A 19,410-nucleotide genomic window follows, 5' to 3' on the forward strand; every position below is an offset into this window, starting at 1 on the left:
TGTCAGATTGCGCCCTCATGGGCTCCCCACTATTTAACATACTGTGAACTGAAAGTATACACTTATACACAAGCACGTGTGCATGTGCATACTCACACATTTTAACACCATAGGGCACCAAACAGGGCCCAAAAGAGACTTGAACCAGGTGTTACCCTGTGTGGAGTTGTATGTTGCCTTTTAAAGGGTCCTAGCCCTGAACAATATGGGTCCTTCCCTCCCACCTGGAGGTGGTCCACCATGGACTGGGTGCATGTTTTTAGCTGCCTTCTGACTGTGTTTCCCTTATTACATTTTTTTCCAATATGTGAATGTTGCTTCTGTTTTAAGATAGTATTCACTGGAAGAAACTCATTTCATCATTGTGCCTGATAAAGTGAATATTAAACTAAATTTGATTTAGGCCACTGTTTTCCAGAGAATGCATGTACAGAGGTAAATAACAACAAAGCCAAGCGATGTTTATTCAAGAGCCTGTTTCTGTCTGGCCTTGGAGACTAAGCAGTCTGAGCCTTGACTAACAGATGAGCTGCAGTCCACCTGGCCTTCTAATGCAAGCTGAGAAGCTGAGGTTAAAGACCGGGGCCATGGAACAATCTTACTTATCTGTGATACCAAAGTTAGGAGCACAGTCACCTTACATTACGAGTAGATAGAGCAGCATCTTCAGAGGCTGACTGAAATAGCTGGCACTCAGATAACTGCCTGATATTGAATCCAGGCCCTAGTGAGTTTTAGACTTAGGAACTTCTGTAGAATCCAAAGGGAGTGCTGAACTGATAGCAACGATGACCACCATAGTAATCTTTTACTCAACTGTCATGGTATCTATCAATATGATTCCATCCAGTCACCAAAGTAATCAAAATTCAGACTAAAAAATGCATTACAACTTGAATGTGCATGAAGAGAATGGCTATTTATGTGCATATGAGGCTGATGAATCAACATCTCTTAGGCTTTTGTTTGCTCGATTATCCCCTAGGGTGGTTCACCAGACTCAGCTCTGAAAATGTTTTTAAGGAGGAGGTGAAGGGAGGAACACTCTGTCTGTCAGAACAGAAAAGGGGAGTTGATATATTCAGCTGGTAACAAAAGAAAAAGATGAGAACGATTTTCTGGGATTTCTTTGCCAAGAAAAGTGCTGTAACTTTTTTTTTTTCCATGAGAAAATCCAATTTCTAAAGAAAATAAAGCGGGGTACCAAACCTTGAGAAATGAAAGATTGTTGGATCAGGTTTCAATGCTCCTGTGGTTTCAGGTAAGAAATAGTGTTGCTCTAAAAAGTTTGTTAATTGGCACAGAAATGGAACACACTTTCAGTGATTTCAGTTGTCAGATGCTGGTAAATCAGCTCAGCATTGGAGTTTTGAACAAATAAGATTTAATGCAAAATTTTAAATTACATCTATGGAAAGAACTGTGAAAATCTTACAGAGTTATGCTACCAAAAGTGGTCCTGTTACAAGTGATTGGATGACTGCCTTTATATGGCATTCACTATTATAGTGTCTGGTCACCTCCCTACAGTGCACACATGTGGTGAATAATATCTAAATGGGAGTGCAGCCTGCATTGCAGCAGTCAACGTCTATATCTGAACTCCTGCTCTTGTTAATGGAAGGAAATAGATAATTTCCTTGGATGATTAAGCTCTTACAATGTAGATATCTAAAACACTGGGTGAATTAATCTAAAGTGCTATGTAGACTATAAAAGGAGTCTGAGGTGAGTAGTTTAGATGCAGATGTCTACACTGCAGATATTTCGAGTTAGGTGACTGTGATACTACTGAAGAAGACTCAAACAGACACTGCTAAATTGGAATGCTGTATCTGGGAAGACAGTGGGGTGGAAAAAAACCTAGGTTGTGTATCTAACAGTGGATGTGTTTAGGGAGCCCCAGGGTGGAAGATTGTTCCTTCCAGTCTACAGAGGGTCATGGTTGGAATTTGTGTTGCCAGCCGCATGGATTTAAAAAACACACCCCATTAATGCTATAAGGTTGTTAATACCTCTTCCAACTCCACACCTATATGGGTAAAAGCAGAGGTGACAAGAAGAGTCTATACAGAAGAAAAGAGAAGTAACTTTTCTGTTCAATTCCTTTGCTAGTATGACCTTAATCACAGTACTGTGTCCGGTTTTGGCCACTGAATTTTAAGAATATACTTTAAAAAATGCAGAAAAGACCAGCCAAAACCACAAGAGTTTTGGAAAATGGAATTTTTTAAGGAAATTTAGAGGGACTGAGGTAATTCGGTACATATGAGAGAAAATCAAGAAGGGCACTATGACAAACAACAGGATTCAACTAAACTATACTTTTTCAATTAAGTGTCTGATAAAAATTAGTCCGCTAAACTCTCTCTGGTATGAGTGAAAAGAGACATTACTTTCAGAAGATGATTCATCCTGTTCATAGTAGGGTGAATGCGACTCCTTCAGTCTGGAGTCCTTCATTCCACCCACTGACAATACTGGATGCTGAGACAACTGGAAGGTGTTTGTGTGTCTTGGTTTTTTTTGATAGGTAGAAGAACATATGCTGATGAGGGTATAGATGTTCTTCGTACTTTTTTCCATTGGAGGCCGTTGGATTTCACAATTTCTTAAATTCCCTGCCATCCACATTAGTTCATGATTCTACAACTTCTATTCTCTTTTAGCCTCCTTCAAATAAGAAAAMTCAACACATTAAAAGATGGTTACATAGTTACATATAATGACCATACAATATGCATCTATGCATATTAGCAATAGAAATATGGCTCTATTCCTATTAGAGCAATCAGACCAAATGCTTTTTTTTTCACACCAGAATGGAATATGGCAAAATCTGTGATGGTTTCTAATGTAAAAAGAAGTTAATTTTTAATTTGCTTACACAGGTTGAAAACTTGTCAGAAATACTCCTTGCCCCACAGGAGAAGCATGGGTGCATTACTTCAGTTTTAAGTGCTCTTTTCAGTACCTGCAATAAAAAGATTGACCCTGTGAGTCCTAGTGAATGAGAAATCTGCATAGATATCAGAGGACATGTCTCATAATGCAAGGACTTTTTTTTCTCTTTGCTCCTCTCTTCTATTAAGAAATATTCATTGCTTGAGCGTGCCTTTCTTCTGTCTTAACTGTCAAGGTCTTCATTGGTGCTAACAGCTCCTTTTTTCACTAGAATGAAAGTTATGTCACAGCTAGAGTGGAAGAACAAAACAGCTGTTACAGAATTCATCCTCCTGGGATTCGGGAATGGTCCTGAACTACATTCTCTTCTCTTCCTGATGTTCCTGGCAATCTATATTGTGACCATAACCGGGAACATCTCCATCATTTTGCTGGTCATGGCTAATCGGCACCTTCACACCCCAATGTACTTTTTCCTGGGCAATTTGTCCTGCTTGGAAATCTGCTACAGTTCAAACATCTTGCCGAGGATGCTGTTTAGTTATCTGGGTGGAGACAGAAGTATTTCAGTCAATAGATGTTTTACACAATACTATTTCTTTGGTTGCTTAGCAGCTGCAGAGTGTTATCTCTTAGCAGTGATGTCCTATGATAGGTACCTAGCAGTGTGCAGACCCCTGCACTATCCAATCTGTATGAATGGCAAGCTCTGTCTACAGCTTGGCGCTGCATCTTGGATAAGTGGCTTTCTGTCTAATTCTATATTGACGTTCCTGATCTCAAATTTAGATTTCTGTGGTCCCAATGAAATTGAACATTTTTTCTGTGATTCCTTCCCAATCATAAAACTCTCCTGTAGTGACACTCATGTGGCAAGACTTGTCACTTCTGTTGTGGCAGGCATATGCTCACTGCCTCCATTTCTGTTGACCTTCTCATCCTATTTGTCCATCATTGTCATAGTCATGAGGATTCCTTCTGCCACTGGAAGGAAAAAGGCCTTTTCGACTTGCTCCTCACACCTTATTGTGGTAATACTTTTTTACTGGTCAATATTAACTGTCTATGTATTTCCTCATTACAATACTCAAATATCTCTGAACAAAGTCTTCTCTGCCTTTTACACCATTCTCACTCCCTTGGTCAATCCTCTCATCTACAGTTTGAGAAACAAAGAAGTAAAGGAAGCTCTGCAAAAACAGACAAGTAAATTACTGAATTTCAGAGAATTGCTTTGTATTTTAAAAAAGGGGAAATAATCCATAGTGAGTTAAAGGTTCAGACACAACTACATGGCATGTGAATATAGTTAATTTGAATAAAACTTGGGAATGCATAGCTATGCATCTTAAAAATAAATAAGCAAAGAAAGAAATAAGTAACATAACATCACTATCAGTTTGGGGCGTATGGAGAAAGACAATGAATGTAGTAAACATTGGAAATTAAGCAATGTAATCAACATCACAAATTAAGCAAAATAAATCCATACTTATTATTGTAAATGCATTATTGCATATTATATCTTCTTGCCTGCCTGGCTGCCTTCTTTCCATTTTTTCTTCTCACTACAACTGAAATTCAGTTCAGAATGAGTTGAAACGTAATTTAGAGTGGGTAGACCATTCTTTATAATGTTATGTTCTGGATTAATCTTAGTTTTTACATCTACAGTGTAGACGTCTGTGTTCGAGCTAGTTATCTGGACTCCCTTCATTGCAAATGAAGAGAGAGAGGAACATTTTCTTGAACTTGATTCATCTGATCTGTTTTGAATGTCTGTTTTGAGGTAGTATAAACAATGTTCTTGAAGGGCTCAATTCATTCCACTGAAGAATTAAGGGCGTTTAGACAGCCAACTCATATGGGAGAACATACAATGTAGACAATCTAAAATTACTTAAATCCTACCCATATTTGGATTGGTGATTGAAACCTTAAAGTGAAAGAAAAACTCCCACATCATCACAACAACTTCCAAAAAGGAATGCATGCCCTGTTGAAGTTTAGTGGAGAGGAGAGGAGTTAAATAGAAAGGACCATTTTCACCAACTTGAACTTAGTTCATTTTTTATATGTTGCTTTATTCTCCTTGAGAACAATTTCTGTTGGAACAGGAGTCAAAGCATTAGTTAGGAAAACCTTTTCTAGTGTAGCAGTATACAGAAGTCTAAGGTAAATAACTAAGTGAATGAGATTCAAGTGACCACCCTAATCTAAAGCAGTTGTTTCCAAGGCTAGGATGCAAACAGCAGAAACGTTGAAAAATAAGAAGGGCCAAAAACCTAGAGGAAGAGTTTTCTGTGAGCTGTGAAATAGGAAGAGCAGTTTAGGGATCTTCTATAGGTTATAGAATTGTGATTGCTATGTGTGTTCTTACTAAGATTTAACATGGTTAAAAAAGTAAAGAAATATTATGGCTAGAAAAGCTTCACATTTCTCTATAGTGTGTATCAGTGAAATGAGCAATAGAGAACAGTCAGCAGGAGAAGAGAGTGAAGTAAGAAGTGAAGCATAGGAGCAGGGGTGGCCATCATGGCACGGAAATGTGTCTCTTGAGAGCAGTTAGCAGGGCAAAGCAAGAAAAGGCTAGTGGGAACACCCCTGGGGTCTGGAGGAAGGAACAGCTGGAGAGGTGGTTAGCAGAAATAGGAAGAAATGGTACCATATGACAACTAAAGCTGTATGAGACTGAAAGAGCCTTCCCATGCCTTGGCTAATTTTAGGCACTTAGTACCTAGCTTAAGAACACAGGAGAGCATTCATCTTAATGTAGCACATATCTACAGTAGGTCAAATTTACCAGATCAAGAAATGTCTGTATCTTTTCATTTACTATAATGGATGTGTAGAAAACTAGTTAACACTTAGATACTTGCAATAGAAATTCTCCATATGTGCTAGTCGCCTAGTTTCCCAGCATACTCACTGGAGAAAAAAAAGACATTTCTATACTATGACATTTTGGACTTAGCATATGATAGATTGTCTTAGAAGTGTCTGTTCCTCTCTATTGACTATGGAGGGAGTGATTCTATGACAGGCTCAGCTGTCAATATTTAGAGGTCAAATCATTTGCCAAACACAGACCTTCAGTGCCCTTTGAAATACCTGGGAGTATCTTAGCTGGCCTCCAGTAATGTTCCAGAAGGGGACAGGTCTCCTACAGGAGACCTATAAGACAAATCAGTATCATATTTGCTAGCTTTATGTGGATGTCTTGGATACTCCAGAGCATTTCAAACACCACTAGGTGTGTGAGCAACAATCAAAACACTGGATTACGAATGTCTGAAGTTAGGTATGGTGAATTCCTCTTTTACTTGCTAATGGGTTTCCTAAGTTTTCACAGAATATTATTTTCAATGTGGATCTCAGACACTTTTCAAAATTTAGTTTTGGAAGCATGAATTTATAATTTTCTGAACGGCTGTAGGAACCATTTCACCTAAGCTTGTCCATTCAAATGTAGACATTTTCACTAAATGACATGCTCTGCTACCTTCATGTTAATAAAGAGAGAGTTGTTTCCAGAAGGCAATTTACCCATCCTCAGATCACTGTCTAAAACAAATGGTTTGATTTGTTTGGGATTTTGTTTCTCTCCATCAAGACAGACTTCATTAACAATTCAAAAAAGGCATCTAGCTACAGGTGTTTCCCTCATCCCGTTACATTCCAATGGAAAATCACACTTTTCCCTATTTTAACTTTAACTTTTAACTTAATTATTCTTAATTTTATTGTTTGTACTCGTGTAAGAAAAAAAAAGAATAGTTGACTTTCACTAATTTAAGTTGTTCACTGTCTGCTACAATACCAAGGGAGATGTTTTGTCTTCTGAGTATACTTGGTAATGAACACAGAGAGGGCTTCCCAACTCAGAAGGACATGTAAGATAAAATACAGGTCAGAAAAACAGACAAACCTCACTGACTCTTCAGGATCCTGCATGAAGCTCTCTTCTCAGATGTGAAGTGTTGCGTGAAAGGGGAAAAAGATATCCTAGTATCTGAAATAAGGAACAAAGGCATCATATCAAAAACTCTCGATTGCTTCTCATGAAAATTGAGGTATACCATTATTTTCTAGACTTTATGGTAACAGAAATTGGCAAGAAAAATGTGTGTTAGTATAGATGGCTCAAGAAAAAATGTATTTGTACTTTTATAGGGCAGGACAGAATGCATGTGAGAACTCTAGACATCTGCAATGGACACATTCATGTCTGAGCTAAATGTTAAGACTCCTTTGAGATGGAAGAAAATCAAGCACTCTGGCATTTAGCCTATTTTATATTACTTCTGAAGGATGACACAAATAACATCTAAAAGCGTTTATTTCTTTCCAGGCTCTAAGGGAAATGTAAATGAGTAGCTCAGCTGCTGATGCTTACCATATGGGTGTTTGCAGATAACAACACAAAAGCTTTTATCATTCAGGAAAACATCTTTATTTGCTAAAAATATGGATTTCTTTAGAAAAACCTCCTCCATGGTCTGAAATGAACCTTTTTGTAAAGTAACAAAGTAGCCGCACAGTTTGGGAGCGAGAAGCGCTACCCAAAGCAGTGCAGTCAAGTTACAGAGTACTTCAGTAAACTGAACTCACACAAATCCATAGGGACTGGACATGATGAGGCAGAGGGTGCTGAAGGAACTGGCTGATGCCATTGTGAGACTGCTATTTGCCATCTTTGTCAGGCTATGGCCACTGAGGAGGTTCCTGATGACAGAAAAAAAGCAAATATTGCACTTATCTTCAAGAAGGCCAAGAAAGAAGATGGATGACAGACTAGTCAGCCTCACCTCAGCCTCTAGGAAGAATATGGATCAAATCATCATGTCCAGGCACATGAAGGACAAGAAGGGGTGTGTATCAACACAGATTTACCAAAACAAGTCATACCTGACCAACTTGATACCTTTCTGTGCTGAGATGACTGGTTCAGTGAGTGAGGAGAGAGTGTCATTCATCTTGACTTCAGCAGAGTTTTTGACAGTCTCCTGTAGTAGCCATGTAGATATATTGTAAAGATATAGACTGGATGAGAATACTAATAGGTAGGCAAAGAAATTATCTGGACCATCAGACTTTAAAGAGTAGTGGTCAACAGTCTGAAATCTAGCTGGCAGTTGGCTAAGAGAGGCATTCCTCAGAGTCCGTTACTGGGACTGATACTGTTTCACATCTTCATCAGTGACTGGAATGATAGAATGGAGAACCTCCTCAGAAGTTTCTAGATGACAGTGATTTGGGAACAGGGATGGAGGTCCATATACTGAAGAGCAGGTTTGCCTTTCAAAGGAACCTCAGGAAGCTGGAGGAATGGGTCAGCAGGAACGTCATAAAGTTCAGCCGACACAAATGCCAAAGCCTGACCCTGGGACAAAAGATGCATCGGTACAGATTGAGGACTGGCCATCTGGGGAGCAGTTCTGCAGAAAAGGATGTGTGTGTCCTGGGGGAGGGCAAGTCAAACATGAGCCAGCAGTGCATTCGTGAGGTGGTGAGGGATAACCATCTAGCAAGAGCTAGCCAGCAAGCTGAGGGAAGCACCCACTCCCCTCTGCTTGGTGCTTGTGAGGCCGCCTATGGAGAACAGCATCCAATTTCAGGGTTCCCCATACAAGTGAAAGATTGAGAAACTGAAGAGCATTCAGAAGAGGGCTGCTAGGATGGTCAGATGGAGCATAGGACATGCGAGAAGAGGTAAAAAGAACGGGGTTTCTGCCAAAGGGAAGGCAAAAGGGGGGATCCCATTGCTGCCTTCAGCATAAAGGGTGGCTATAAAAGACATGGAGCCAGATCTACTGAACAGTGCACAGTGAAAAGAAAGTCAATGGGCAGAAGTTGCAGCTAAGGAAATTCTACCTGGGCACTAAAAAAATTGAAAAAGAGAGAGAGGTTAAGAACTGGAACCAGGGCCCAGGGAGGCTGTGGAGTCCCCAGCTTTGGGGATTTCAAAATTCAGCTGGACAAGGTCTTGAACAATTCCATATACATTTGAAATTAGCCCTGCTTTGAACAGGAGATTGAATTACAGACCTCCAGGATTCACTTCCAGCCCAAGTTTTTCTATGATTCTACAATTCTTGAAATTTTTGAAAGGCTTCAAATGAGTTTTAAGCCATGGACAATACAAAAGCACTTCTACTCCAAACTATGGCTTTTCTTTGAATTACTTTCCCATTTCTTTTTTCTTTTTCAAGGAGGAAAGAAAAAATTCACATGCAACTGTAATAATTGCATATGATCTCTCAGAGCCATGCCATCATATGATGGACCATCACATATTAGATTTTTTAGTTATCCTTTTATTATTGCAAAATATTCAGAATACTATTTACTACAGTTGTCCTAATAATAGTACTATGGCTACTCATAATAGTAATATCCCTAAAGTGTCCAAGTTTGTATTACCTTCCCCTTTAATAGAAATTTCATTGAGATATTGTTATTTTAGAAGTCATTGATTTCATATAATTTTATACACTTCTTCAAATTTGAGAATAATTGATACATTACGATTCAAAAGTACATATTTTTTAGTACTTAATCCATGTAATTTGGAGAAAAAAAAAATCCCATTTCATAATTTCTTTACAGTTATACATTAGACTATTCAAACTTGCTGAAGGAAGTTTAGGAGGTGATCTCTTTGAATTTCATTCTAAGCTGTATGTTTGACTGTGTATGTGCCTGTGAAAATCTTCACCTCACTGGAAGACAAGAAAACATCACCAAGAATTAGCATTGTCATTTTACACTGAATACAAATTTTCACGTCTCAATGGAAGGATTCAGCTCACCTAACCTAAGCTCTCACATTTCAGATTATATTGTTTTATGTAGCATATTTCAAACACCATCTTACTCTCATACTCATTTTTGAAGTAGGAATTGCATATACCTCATTCAAGTAATTAAACAAAAACATTTAGAAAAAGAATACATCAAATTAAGAAGTGGTGTATTAAGTGAACCATGTTTCAATTATTCAGCTGATGGAACTGGAATTGAAAAAACATCAGAATGGAAATATCTCATTTGTATTTTTAAAAACAACTGATGTGATGGCTTGTTTAATTTTATAATTTCATTCCTGCCTTGCAGGTGGTGGCAAGACACATTCTAGAAAACAAGTGTGTTGGAAAAACATAATGAAAGGGGTTATGTTGTATAAGAATGCAGACTTAGAGCTTTGTTTTACTATGAGAAAACATAGAAAAGTCAACTAGTGCTGGTGATCAAAATGCAAGTTGGAGGGTCCCTTAACTGCAAACTGTCAGGCAAAACCTTTCTCAGCTAATATTGCTCTCTGCAATGCATGTGGCTGCTCCTTTCTGTGATAAGGAATAGAGGGAAATAGGTTCTTCCAGGCAGTGATAACCATGCAGATACCTGGATAAAGTGAGAACTACAATCTAGGTTTCTGACTTACCATCTCAATCTACTTGTCTTTACACCAGCTACAAAGGTAATTTAAACATTTACCTCAGATATGGCTATCTACATTGCAAACATTTAAATATGGACAGGTAGATTGTAGAGGTCTACAGGAAGAAGGTTTCTTAAAACCTGGAATCAATAAGCAATTGTTCAGGGAGCTGAATAAAGAATGATGATAACTAAAAAACATAAATTTAGCATGTCATTATATTTTAGTAGCGATTAGACCAAATAGCCAAATATATGCTTGTCCACTCTTCAAACTGTCAAAAATACAAATGTACCATCAACAAATTTATTTTCCATGTTTAATTTAAGATATATATATATATATATATATACATACATACATACATACATGTGTGTATATGTGTGTGAAAACAAGGGAAAATATTTGTTTTTAAAAATAAAGCAAATAATTAAATTACAGTTCTGTAGGAAATAAACCCACATTTTGCACACACAAAGTAAAACACATACATTGTTGATGAAAATATTTTTTCCAAAAAAATCAGTTGACCTGAAATGCCAACTAGACATGCAACATCATAGCTTAATTAAAAGGAAAACAAGCAAATTATAAGCAAAACAAAGGGGGCAAAGCCTAGTTCTTCTGCATTTAATATGACTGTTTTTCTTATTTCCTTGTTTTTATCATAAGGATTTTTATTGAGTTTATTATAGATGGGTGTTATTTGCCCATCTATAGTTGATCACCCAGCCTACTGAAATAATGGAACTGTTTTCACAGCAACTATTATATCTTCATCCCTATAAACATTTTCTTCTTTATTTCTTCCATGTTGGGTCATGCAGGCTGAGTTGGGAACCCTCTGAGGAACACCTCTTTCAGATGGAAGCTGCCGAAGCACCATGGCTCAGAAACTGGACCTATTTCACCTTGCAAGGGTTCTCCCACCTTGCCACCCTTCAGGTCTTCCTCTTTGAGGGAATCCTTTTGATGTTCTTGATCACAATGACAGGGAACGTTCTCATCGTTGTAATTACAACCACTGACCCTGCCTTGCACACTCCTATGTACTATTTTCTCAAAAACTTGTCTTTGATTGAAATTTGCTTTTCATTAAACATAGTGCCCAAGATGCTTGTAGATTTGTTGTTGGAGAGGAGGGTCATCTCCTTTTCTGCCTGTGCCCTACAACTTTACTTTGTCATATTCTTTGCCACTTCTGAGTGTTTTCTCTTGGGTGCCATGGCATATGACCGATGCGTGGCTATATGCCATCCCTTGCATTATGCCACCACAATGAACAGGAGAGTGTGTCTTCATATGGTCATTGCATGTTGGGTTTCTGGTATTCCATTCGCTGTAGGACTTACTGGTTGGCTGTTCAGCTACCCTTTCTGCAGCTCAAAGGAGATTGAGCACTTCTTCTGTGATATTTCCCCCATTCTGGACCTGGTTTGTTCAGACACATACTTGTTTGAGCTTGTTGTGTTCATCACCACTGTTATAATTGTTTTGATCCCATTTATCTTGATAGCAGCATCTTACATCCAGATAATCTGTGCCATCCTCCAAATGCCATCCGCTGAAGGAAGGCGCAAAGCTTTCTCCACCTGCATTGCTCACCTCGTGGTGGTGACACTGTTCTATTGCACAGCTGGCCTGATCCATTTAAAGCCAAAGTCCAGTCTTTCGCTAAACAGCAAGAAATTTGTGGCTCTTTCTTACACAGTAGTAACGCCTATGCTGAACCCAATCATCTACAGCTTACGAAACAAAGAAGTAAAAAATGCTCTGAGGAAGACATTTGGAAGGAGACAGTTCTTCAGCAAGATGTCTCTGACCAGATAGTATCACTGATTTTCTGACAATTGTTCACACTTGAAACATTAAATATCAATGAATTAGTGTTCCTCAAAGCCTTTAAAGAGTTTGGTCATTTTAACTTTTATTGGAAAATACTAAGAAATGTAAATCATCTATGTATTGAATTAATAAGTATACTTAATGTAAGTTTCCAAAATATTACATAGGCTACAAAACTGAGCCATAAACTCTGTACATTAATTACAGTGTCTTTAAACCTTTTGCCCTTTTTCTACTCAATGATTAACTTTCAAGAGTGTATAAAATTAATTATTGTCATAAGAAAACATGGCTCCAGCATACAAAAAAAATCTAATATGCAGCAAAATTCCAGAAAAGTCTGGAAAAAAAGGTCATGAATATTTTCATGGAAAATATGCTAAGTGACTGCTGGCATATCAGTACAACTCATCCCATGGTAATTAGTTCCTCCTGCCAGACAGTAAAGAGTAAGGAGAGAGATTTAATTGACTGAGTATAGGGATAGGACTCAGTTCAAGATTAAAACATCTAACTGTAGGTATCTATATGTAAGTTAGTGCCTACATGCCCATCAAAGTCAATCACAATTTAGTCAATACAATCAGTAGCATTTAAGGAGTGATTCAGCTGATAGCTGAGAGGAGCTTGATTTGGTTGCTTGAACATAGGTATCTAGCGCTGCTAGAAACATTCTAGGTCATCCTATTCTAGTTCCAGCTTTCAGTGCAAAAAAGGTGTGTTTCCCGTAAGTCTGTGTTATATCTGCCAGCCCAAATGTAAAAGAAATAACCATGGGGATTGCAGACACCCAAGGATATTTCAAGTCATGCCTATGTGGGCAATTTAATCAGGGGATGTGTTGCAGTGAAGACGAGACACGGCAATACACTCAATATGAATGCTACGCATGTCCACTTTATTGTAAGCAGAATCACACTTTTGTATTCTGACTCCATATGCTGATTCATTGTTTACTAATTACCTAGTTCGCTATTTGCTTATCAATATGACATTTAATATAATCCAGCTGGTCTTTAATGCTATTTACATCCCGAACTCTCAGTCCATTTATCTTTTGGCGATGCTCTACATCCTGGATAAACAATCCAGTCGTCCTTGGCGTTCTTCCTTTACCATCCATCCTTGGCGTTCTTCCTTCAAGGTTCACCATCCGTCCTTGGTGTTCTTCCTTCAAGGTTCAGGTTAAAATTTACTACGTCTTTCAAGTCCTTCTGGACTTTTCGTCGTTTATCACAGTCATTGTCTCACAACATAGTTCATCAACAAGTCACTTATTTCACCACAGCAAACCCCACAGGGATGTTTAGGCACTGTGTGGGTAACCCAAAAGGCCTCCAGTTGCCAAGTGTTAGGAAATTGCATCCAGTCTCCGTGTCCCTTATCCATCATTCTTTTGGAGAGATGAGCATGATACATACCCTGCTGCATGGGGAATGTTTAGGAACTGTGCTGCATGAGATGTTTCCACATGCTGCCAGAACTGAATATTGCTGCTCTACTGAACTGCAAAACAACACCAGGAAGAATTGCACAAAAACAGCTCAAAAGCAAATCAGAGAGCAAGGGCAGGTGCAATGCCAGACCCATCTGGCAGTATGGACCATGGGTACAAAGAAAAACAGCATGCCAGGATGCAGCAGTGGAGCACGAAAAGCCACATTCTCTGAGCAGGGCCCCAGCACATGCCCAGAACCTTAGTATGCCAACATGGGACAAGGTCCAGACTCTCCCCACACAGGCATCAAGAGCCCCATGACCTGGACTAGGTATAAGCCCTGTCAAGCCCTTCTCAGGTCCTTGACTGGCTGCCTTCCATGTCTCTGGGTGTCCAGGGCAAAGCATGTGTGACATGATGCTTAGCTGAAGAGGAGCTTGGTGCAGAGCCCTAGCAGGTCCTGCACTCCCAGGTGGCTTAAGCAGGCAGGACAAGGGGGGCACAAAAGTGGCTGGTGATGGGCCTGACTGGCTTCAGGACAAGCTCTGGCTGTTACACCACTGGCATGATGCTATGCTAGCAGCAAAGTCTGTCAAGATGCCTCAAGCAGAGACATGCTACAAGGCAGGAACATCTCAACAAAGTCAGCAATTCTTGGGGACAGCTATCCCAGGAGACAAGAAGAGGAAAGGGCTTAGTCAAAAGATCTGTGGACTACTGATGTGGCGTAACACCAGTCTCGAGGAGGTCCCCCCACACTTCCTTGCACCCATTTGAAACCAAAGCTTTGGGAGTGAGAACAGAGGAAGAAGGGCAGTCATTGCTGCACACTCTTTGCAAGGCCAAACGGGCTCTGCACTGAAAAAGCTGCACAGGTGACAGTCTTAGCTTCTTCTCCAGAAAGGAAGCCAAACCTCGGCACCAGCAGGGTGTCCTCCTTCCACAACCAAGTCTTGCTCCATGGAACTGGTGTGAATTAGCTGATGCACTTTGAGGTGGATTTGAAGTGTGTGAGGTGATGAGCAGTGCGGTTCCCCAGGTTTTTCATTTTCTTTTGTTTTGTTTTTTTTTCCCCAAAAAAATCTTTAACTCTGCCAACTGCCAGCATTTTTGGCATTTGCAAACCAGGTCCTAGAATTTGAAAGACACCTGCACAAAAACACACCCACTGTCATTCTTTTACACTCCCCACCAGGAACTTGTTCATTTTCCTACAAGCCTATACAGAGGTAGTTGTATCCAACAGGCAAATGACAGCTACCACAGGACAACATCCCAGAAAGGCATCTTCTGGATTTGGCTTTCAGGGACACAGGGACCCTTTGTTTCCCTTCTCTGGGAGGAGTTCAGAGCTGTTACTCCCAGCAGATGGGCAGCCACCCAAGGTAGCCACTTACCCACTTGCATGCTCATGTGATTGCCTATGGCCTGCTGGGGAGACACCAGGGCTGTTATGGTGTCACCACTGTTCACCCAGCCTCACCACACCCCCATGCAAGTCCTAGGTTGGGGGTGTAGGTGGGGAGGGCAAACTTCTAGTAGGGGGTGGAAAGGTAGCAGAGTGGTGCAGTGGAAGTGTGCTGGGCCCATAACCCAGAGGTCAATGAATCAAAATCATCCTCCGCTAAGCGGGGTTTCCCCCCCACCCCCCACCCCACCCCACGTCGCTTTTACAGCTGAGGGCGCCGCTACTCCGCTCTCACGCCCTGACTGCGCAGCGCCGCACCCGGACAGCACTGCAGGGTGGGCTGAAGAAAGAAACCTCAAGAGGGCCGGTTAGCTCAGTCGGTTAGAGCGTGGTGCTAATAACGCCAAGGTCGCGGGTTCGATCCCCGTACGGGCCACTTGTACTTTTGTTTTTTTTCCTCTCCTCACGACCGTTCCTCCGCTTCGCGCAGCCACTGCCGACCGCCGTAGTGCAGTGGTCCGCACGACCCTCACCGACGCCCCGCAACCCTGGGGTGTGCGGTAAGAGCGGCGCGGAAGCAGCAGGGCAGGAGGAAAAAAGAAAAAAAAACCACTAGCAGAGGATGGTTTCGATCCATCGACCTCTGGGTTATGGGCCCAGCACGCTTCCGCTGCGCCACTCTGCTTGACTTATAATGCATTTTTCCACCGCCTACTATAGAGAAAGTGGTGCACATGCCCTCTGCACACACCCCCCACCTGCTTCTGTGAGAGATTCCTGCAGAGGCCCCGCAGGAGCCACCCCCGCAGCGACCTACAGACAGCCCCCGACAGCCGGCGGGGAGGGGAGCAGCCCCTGGCACCTTCTGCAACAAAACCTGAGCCCTGCCTCTCCCCCACGTGGTGCTCCACAGTGGCAGCTCTGGGAGGGAACTGGACGGACCAGCACTGGCCTGCCCCTACACACCCCTCTTGCCCTGCTCTCTGCCGGCCAGGATGGACCCCGACACTCCGATCCCGTATCCTGCCCTGTCCCTGCCAGAGCGCCTCTCACAGCAACACCAGCACCCGTAGCTCCAGCACGCTGGCACTGAGGCCTCGCCACAAACAGGGAGCCCCCGCAGCTCCACAGGCCCAGGAGGAAATGGGGATGGGGTTGTGAGAGTGGTCAGGCATGGCGCTGTGAGTCAGAAATGGAGCTGGGGGTCGGACATGGGCACACAGCTCTGAGGGGTTCAGGGATGTGGTTGGAAGTCAGTCACGGATGGGGCTGGGGGCCAGATGTGGACATGCAGCCACAACTGGGGTCAGATGTGCAGCTGAAGGTCAGACACAGGTCTGGGAGTCAGTCCCATGGGTCAGACATGGGAATGGAGTAGGGAGGAAATCACCCATCACCTCCCTGCCCCAGACAAGGCCGGGAGGACAGCTGTAGATATCCCCATTGTCTCTGAGAGGGTCCCCAAAGATAACCGATCCCTGCAGCTCCCTCTACCTTCCCCAGACCACAGATCCCGGGGCCAAGGATCCGGCATGGTTTTCAGCTGCCCAGCCCTAAGGCAGGCTGAAAAGAGGCAGGGAGGCTTGAACGCTCCTGGGCAAGAGGCTGGGATGGGTTAGGGTAACATAGTTCACCCACCTCCCACACACCCAAGGCCATCATGCTGGGGACACTGGGAAAAATTATTGAAGGACTTTCCCCTGCAGCAATACTGGCCCAGCCACAGCACAGAGCAGCCTCATTGCCTACCAGTGACAACCCATGATGCTGCATCCCCACTAGGACCCAGCGCTGCCATCCCAGGGCCCTGGGGCACCCTAGCACTGGGAGTGGGGAAGCATTGGGGCCAGGATACAGCAGGGCTGGGCTGCACATGCACCCCCACTGCTAAAGGGGCTTGCTTGCTCATGCTGGATCAAGATGCAGACCTGCTCGTTCCTTTGCCACGGTCCTTTCTGAGGAACCCTGTCAAAATTATTGCAAAACAATGGTTTTGGTCAGAAGAGACAGGGTTAACTATCAGTATTGCTAAAATCCAAGTGTCTCAGCACATCATTCCTGGAAAACAAGTCTGAAGGAGCCACCCTGCAACAATAAAGTATTCTTCATGCTTACTCATTCCCCAAACATTTGACTGTTAATTAAACTTATAATTTCTGCTAGATACCCAAATCCATGCATTAAACTCATTCCCCCATAGTACCATGATTATGCTAGCATGGTTTAATGTTGAGTGCTGTTGCTAATCCAACTGCTCAGCAGCCAACCCTGCCAGCCCTGCATTTTCGCAAAAAAGGTCACTATAACCATCACAGAGAACAGGGGAGTTTCTGTATGTCCACACACCTGCAATGCAGTTCTCTTACATCAAGCAAACTTACGTCATCCTCATTTGTGCCTGCAAAGCCTGAAGCACTTCAAGGGGGCCCACAAGCAGCGAGAAGGCTTCATTACTTGTTCATCAAGTTGGAGAAACATTTGATGGTTATTTTGCAGATGCTGTCTGAGATTTAGGGCCATCCAGGGAGAGAAATGAGTCAAGCAAACAAAACTCTGCCTACCAATCCTAACCTGTGATCCAGGAAGATGCCAGGTTCCCCTCTTGGTGATCTTACAGAAGAACCACTCTTTTTGTGGCTCTTCAGCATAAAGGTCATAGGCCCTTGGTGATAAAAATTGAGCCAGCAGAGAGCAGACCTCAGCATTTGCACCACTTTGTCCAAGACCTCCCCACTATTTTTTTTAAACAAAAAACTGAAGAACCAAAGATCTGTGTCACTCTCCCCAGTTGCTGAGTGCTCCTTTTCCATGAATGGGGCAGGAGCAGGGCAACTGGAAAGGACTTGGAGGTAAAAGGGCTATGTGCTACTGGGCTGAGGCCCAGGCATTTCAACGATGATCTGGGAAGAAGCTGCTCCCCACTTCCGGAGAAACCCCAACAGGGACAACTGTGATCACAGAAGGTTGTCTGCCCTTCCCACCATGCCAGGGAAACACCACAGATCTCACACCGTTCTGGTGACCTTTCCCGCACCACAGCCTAGGCTGTGGTCTGTCAGTACAGGCCTCATGACACTAATCCATGACCATCCGACCTCATACCACATTCAATTCCACCAAGCAGCCCCTTACTGATGGTGTTAAGCAGCACCAACTGTGAGGAAAGCCATATGCAACTGGCAGCTAGGTGGACTTCCAACTTCTGACCACTACATGTGAGGACAGCAGTCCAGCCAGTTTTCCACCCATCTTGTAGTCCACCCATTCAGACATATCTCCCCCACATGGCTGCAAGGACACCATGGGAGACCATACTGAAAAGCCTTCCTAAAGTCAAGGAAAATTACATCCACTGTTCTCACATCATCCACCAAGGCAGTCATCACACCACAGAAAGCAAGCAGGGCGGGCAGAAGGGAAGAGCAGAGAACCCCTCTTCCATCAAGGTGCTCCAGGAACACAAAAGCAACACCAGGTCTGGGGGTGCCTCACCTGCTGGGCACCACCACCTCCCCACACACATGTTCAAAACAGCAAATGTTTTGAAGGAACAGGATACAAAAGCACGCGCTGAGCACTTTTATTCATCCAAATGGAACAGAAGGAAGTACAGGACAGTAGGTCCAAGAAAACTGGATACCAGGAAGGGAGAAATGCAGAGCTGCAGATTGTGGAGTGTGCAGCAGAGCTCAAGAGAACATGGTGGGGGAAGATCTGGACTTGGAGATGGATGGGTAGGTGCAATGTAGGAGGTATTCCAAGCTAGAAATGTAGAAGGATAAATGGCAAAAGAAATGCAGATGTGGAACTAGCTGAAGAAAGAGGGGGAGGCAAGCAGGCAGGCAAGAACCATCTTTGTTAGGTACTGTTTATTCTCAGTAAAGCTCAATATCCCTCACAGATTGTTTCAGCTACATCTCAAGCCTACTCACTCCTGTTCCAGGGCAAAGAGCACTACTGATTCTTCTAAGAACAGTAGACCTTGAGCTGCTCCTTTTCACCAACAAATACAACTCTTACAGCAAATAAAACATTTCCCTCTCCTAGGCATCCTAGTTGGGTTTTTGTTTTTTTGTTTGTTTTTAAAGACAAACTTGTACACTTTCCTGCACAGGTATCAGAGTAGGAGATAGCTAGACTTTGCTGATGCTGTTAAGCTCAAACTCTCATTTGAATGCCTTTCCAACAGCAGAGCTCCAGGGTGTATGATTGCAAGCCATGAACTACCTCATTTCCATTTTCTAACTCCCACCCTTAAAAAATTCTGATCGCCATAGATGGGGTTGCAGTCCTCCAGCCCCCACAGCTAGTTCTTCAAGCATGAGTTTCATACATTCACCAACACTAACAAAATCCCTGAACTAGACTGGGCTG

At 42.4% G+C, this 19,410-nt stretch overlaps 1 protein-coding gene and 2 non-coding genes across 10 annotated transcripts in view; 2 read left to right on the forward strand and 1 right to left on the reverse strand.

Annotated features, from left to right (window-relative positions):
- The window catches only part of LOC112967336 (olfactory receptor 10A7-like), a 33,388-nt gene that overhangs the window by 5,155 nt on the left and 8,823 nt on the right, over positions 1–19,410 (forward strand). For 3 of the 8 annotated variants that reach the window (XM_026068425.1, XM_026068427.1, XM_026068426.1), the window contains one exon: positions 11,173–13,221. The exons of 1 other annotated variant lie outside the window; for it this stretch is intronic. In XM_026068425.1, the coding sequence (XP_025924210.1) occupies positions 11,210–12,175 (966 nt within the window). In that variant the 5' untranslated portion in view covers positions 11,173–11,209 and the 3' untranslated portion in view covers positions 12,176–13,221. 4 more of the 8 variants (XM_026068420.1, XM_026068422.1, XM_026068424.1 and 1 more) reach the window with 3 other exon arrangements.
- Positions 15,399–15,472, forward strand: TRNAI-AAU. Its single transcript has one exon. It is a non-coding gene; the product is annotated as a tRNA-Ile (tRNA).
- TRNAM-CAU lies at positions 15,650–15,721 on the reverse strand. Its single transcript has one exon. It is a non-coding gene; the product is annotated as a tRNA-Met (tRNA).

The sequence above is a fragment of the Apteryx rowi genome, unplaced genomic scaffold (genome assembly GCF_003343035.1).
Source record: "Apteryx rowi isolate R43461 unplaced genomic scaffold, aptRow1 scaffold_27, whole genome shotgun sequence".
Classification (NCBI taxonomy): domain Eukaryota; kingdom Metazoa; phylum Chordata; class Aves; order Apterygiformes; family Apterygidae; genus Apteryx; species Apteryx rowi.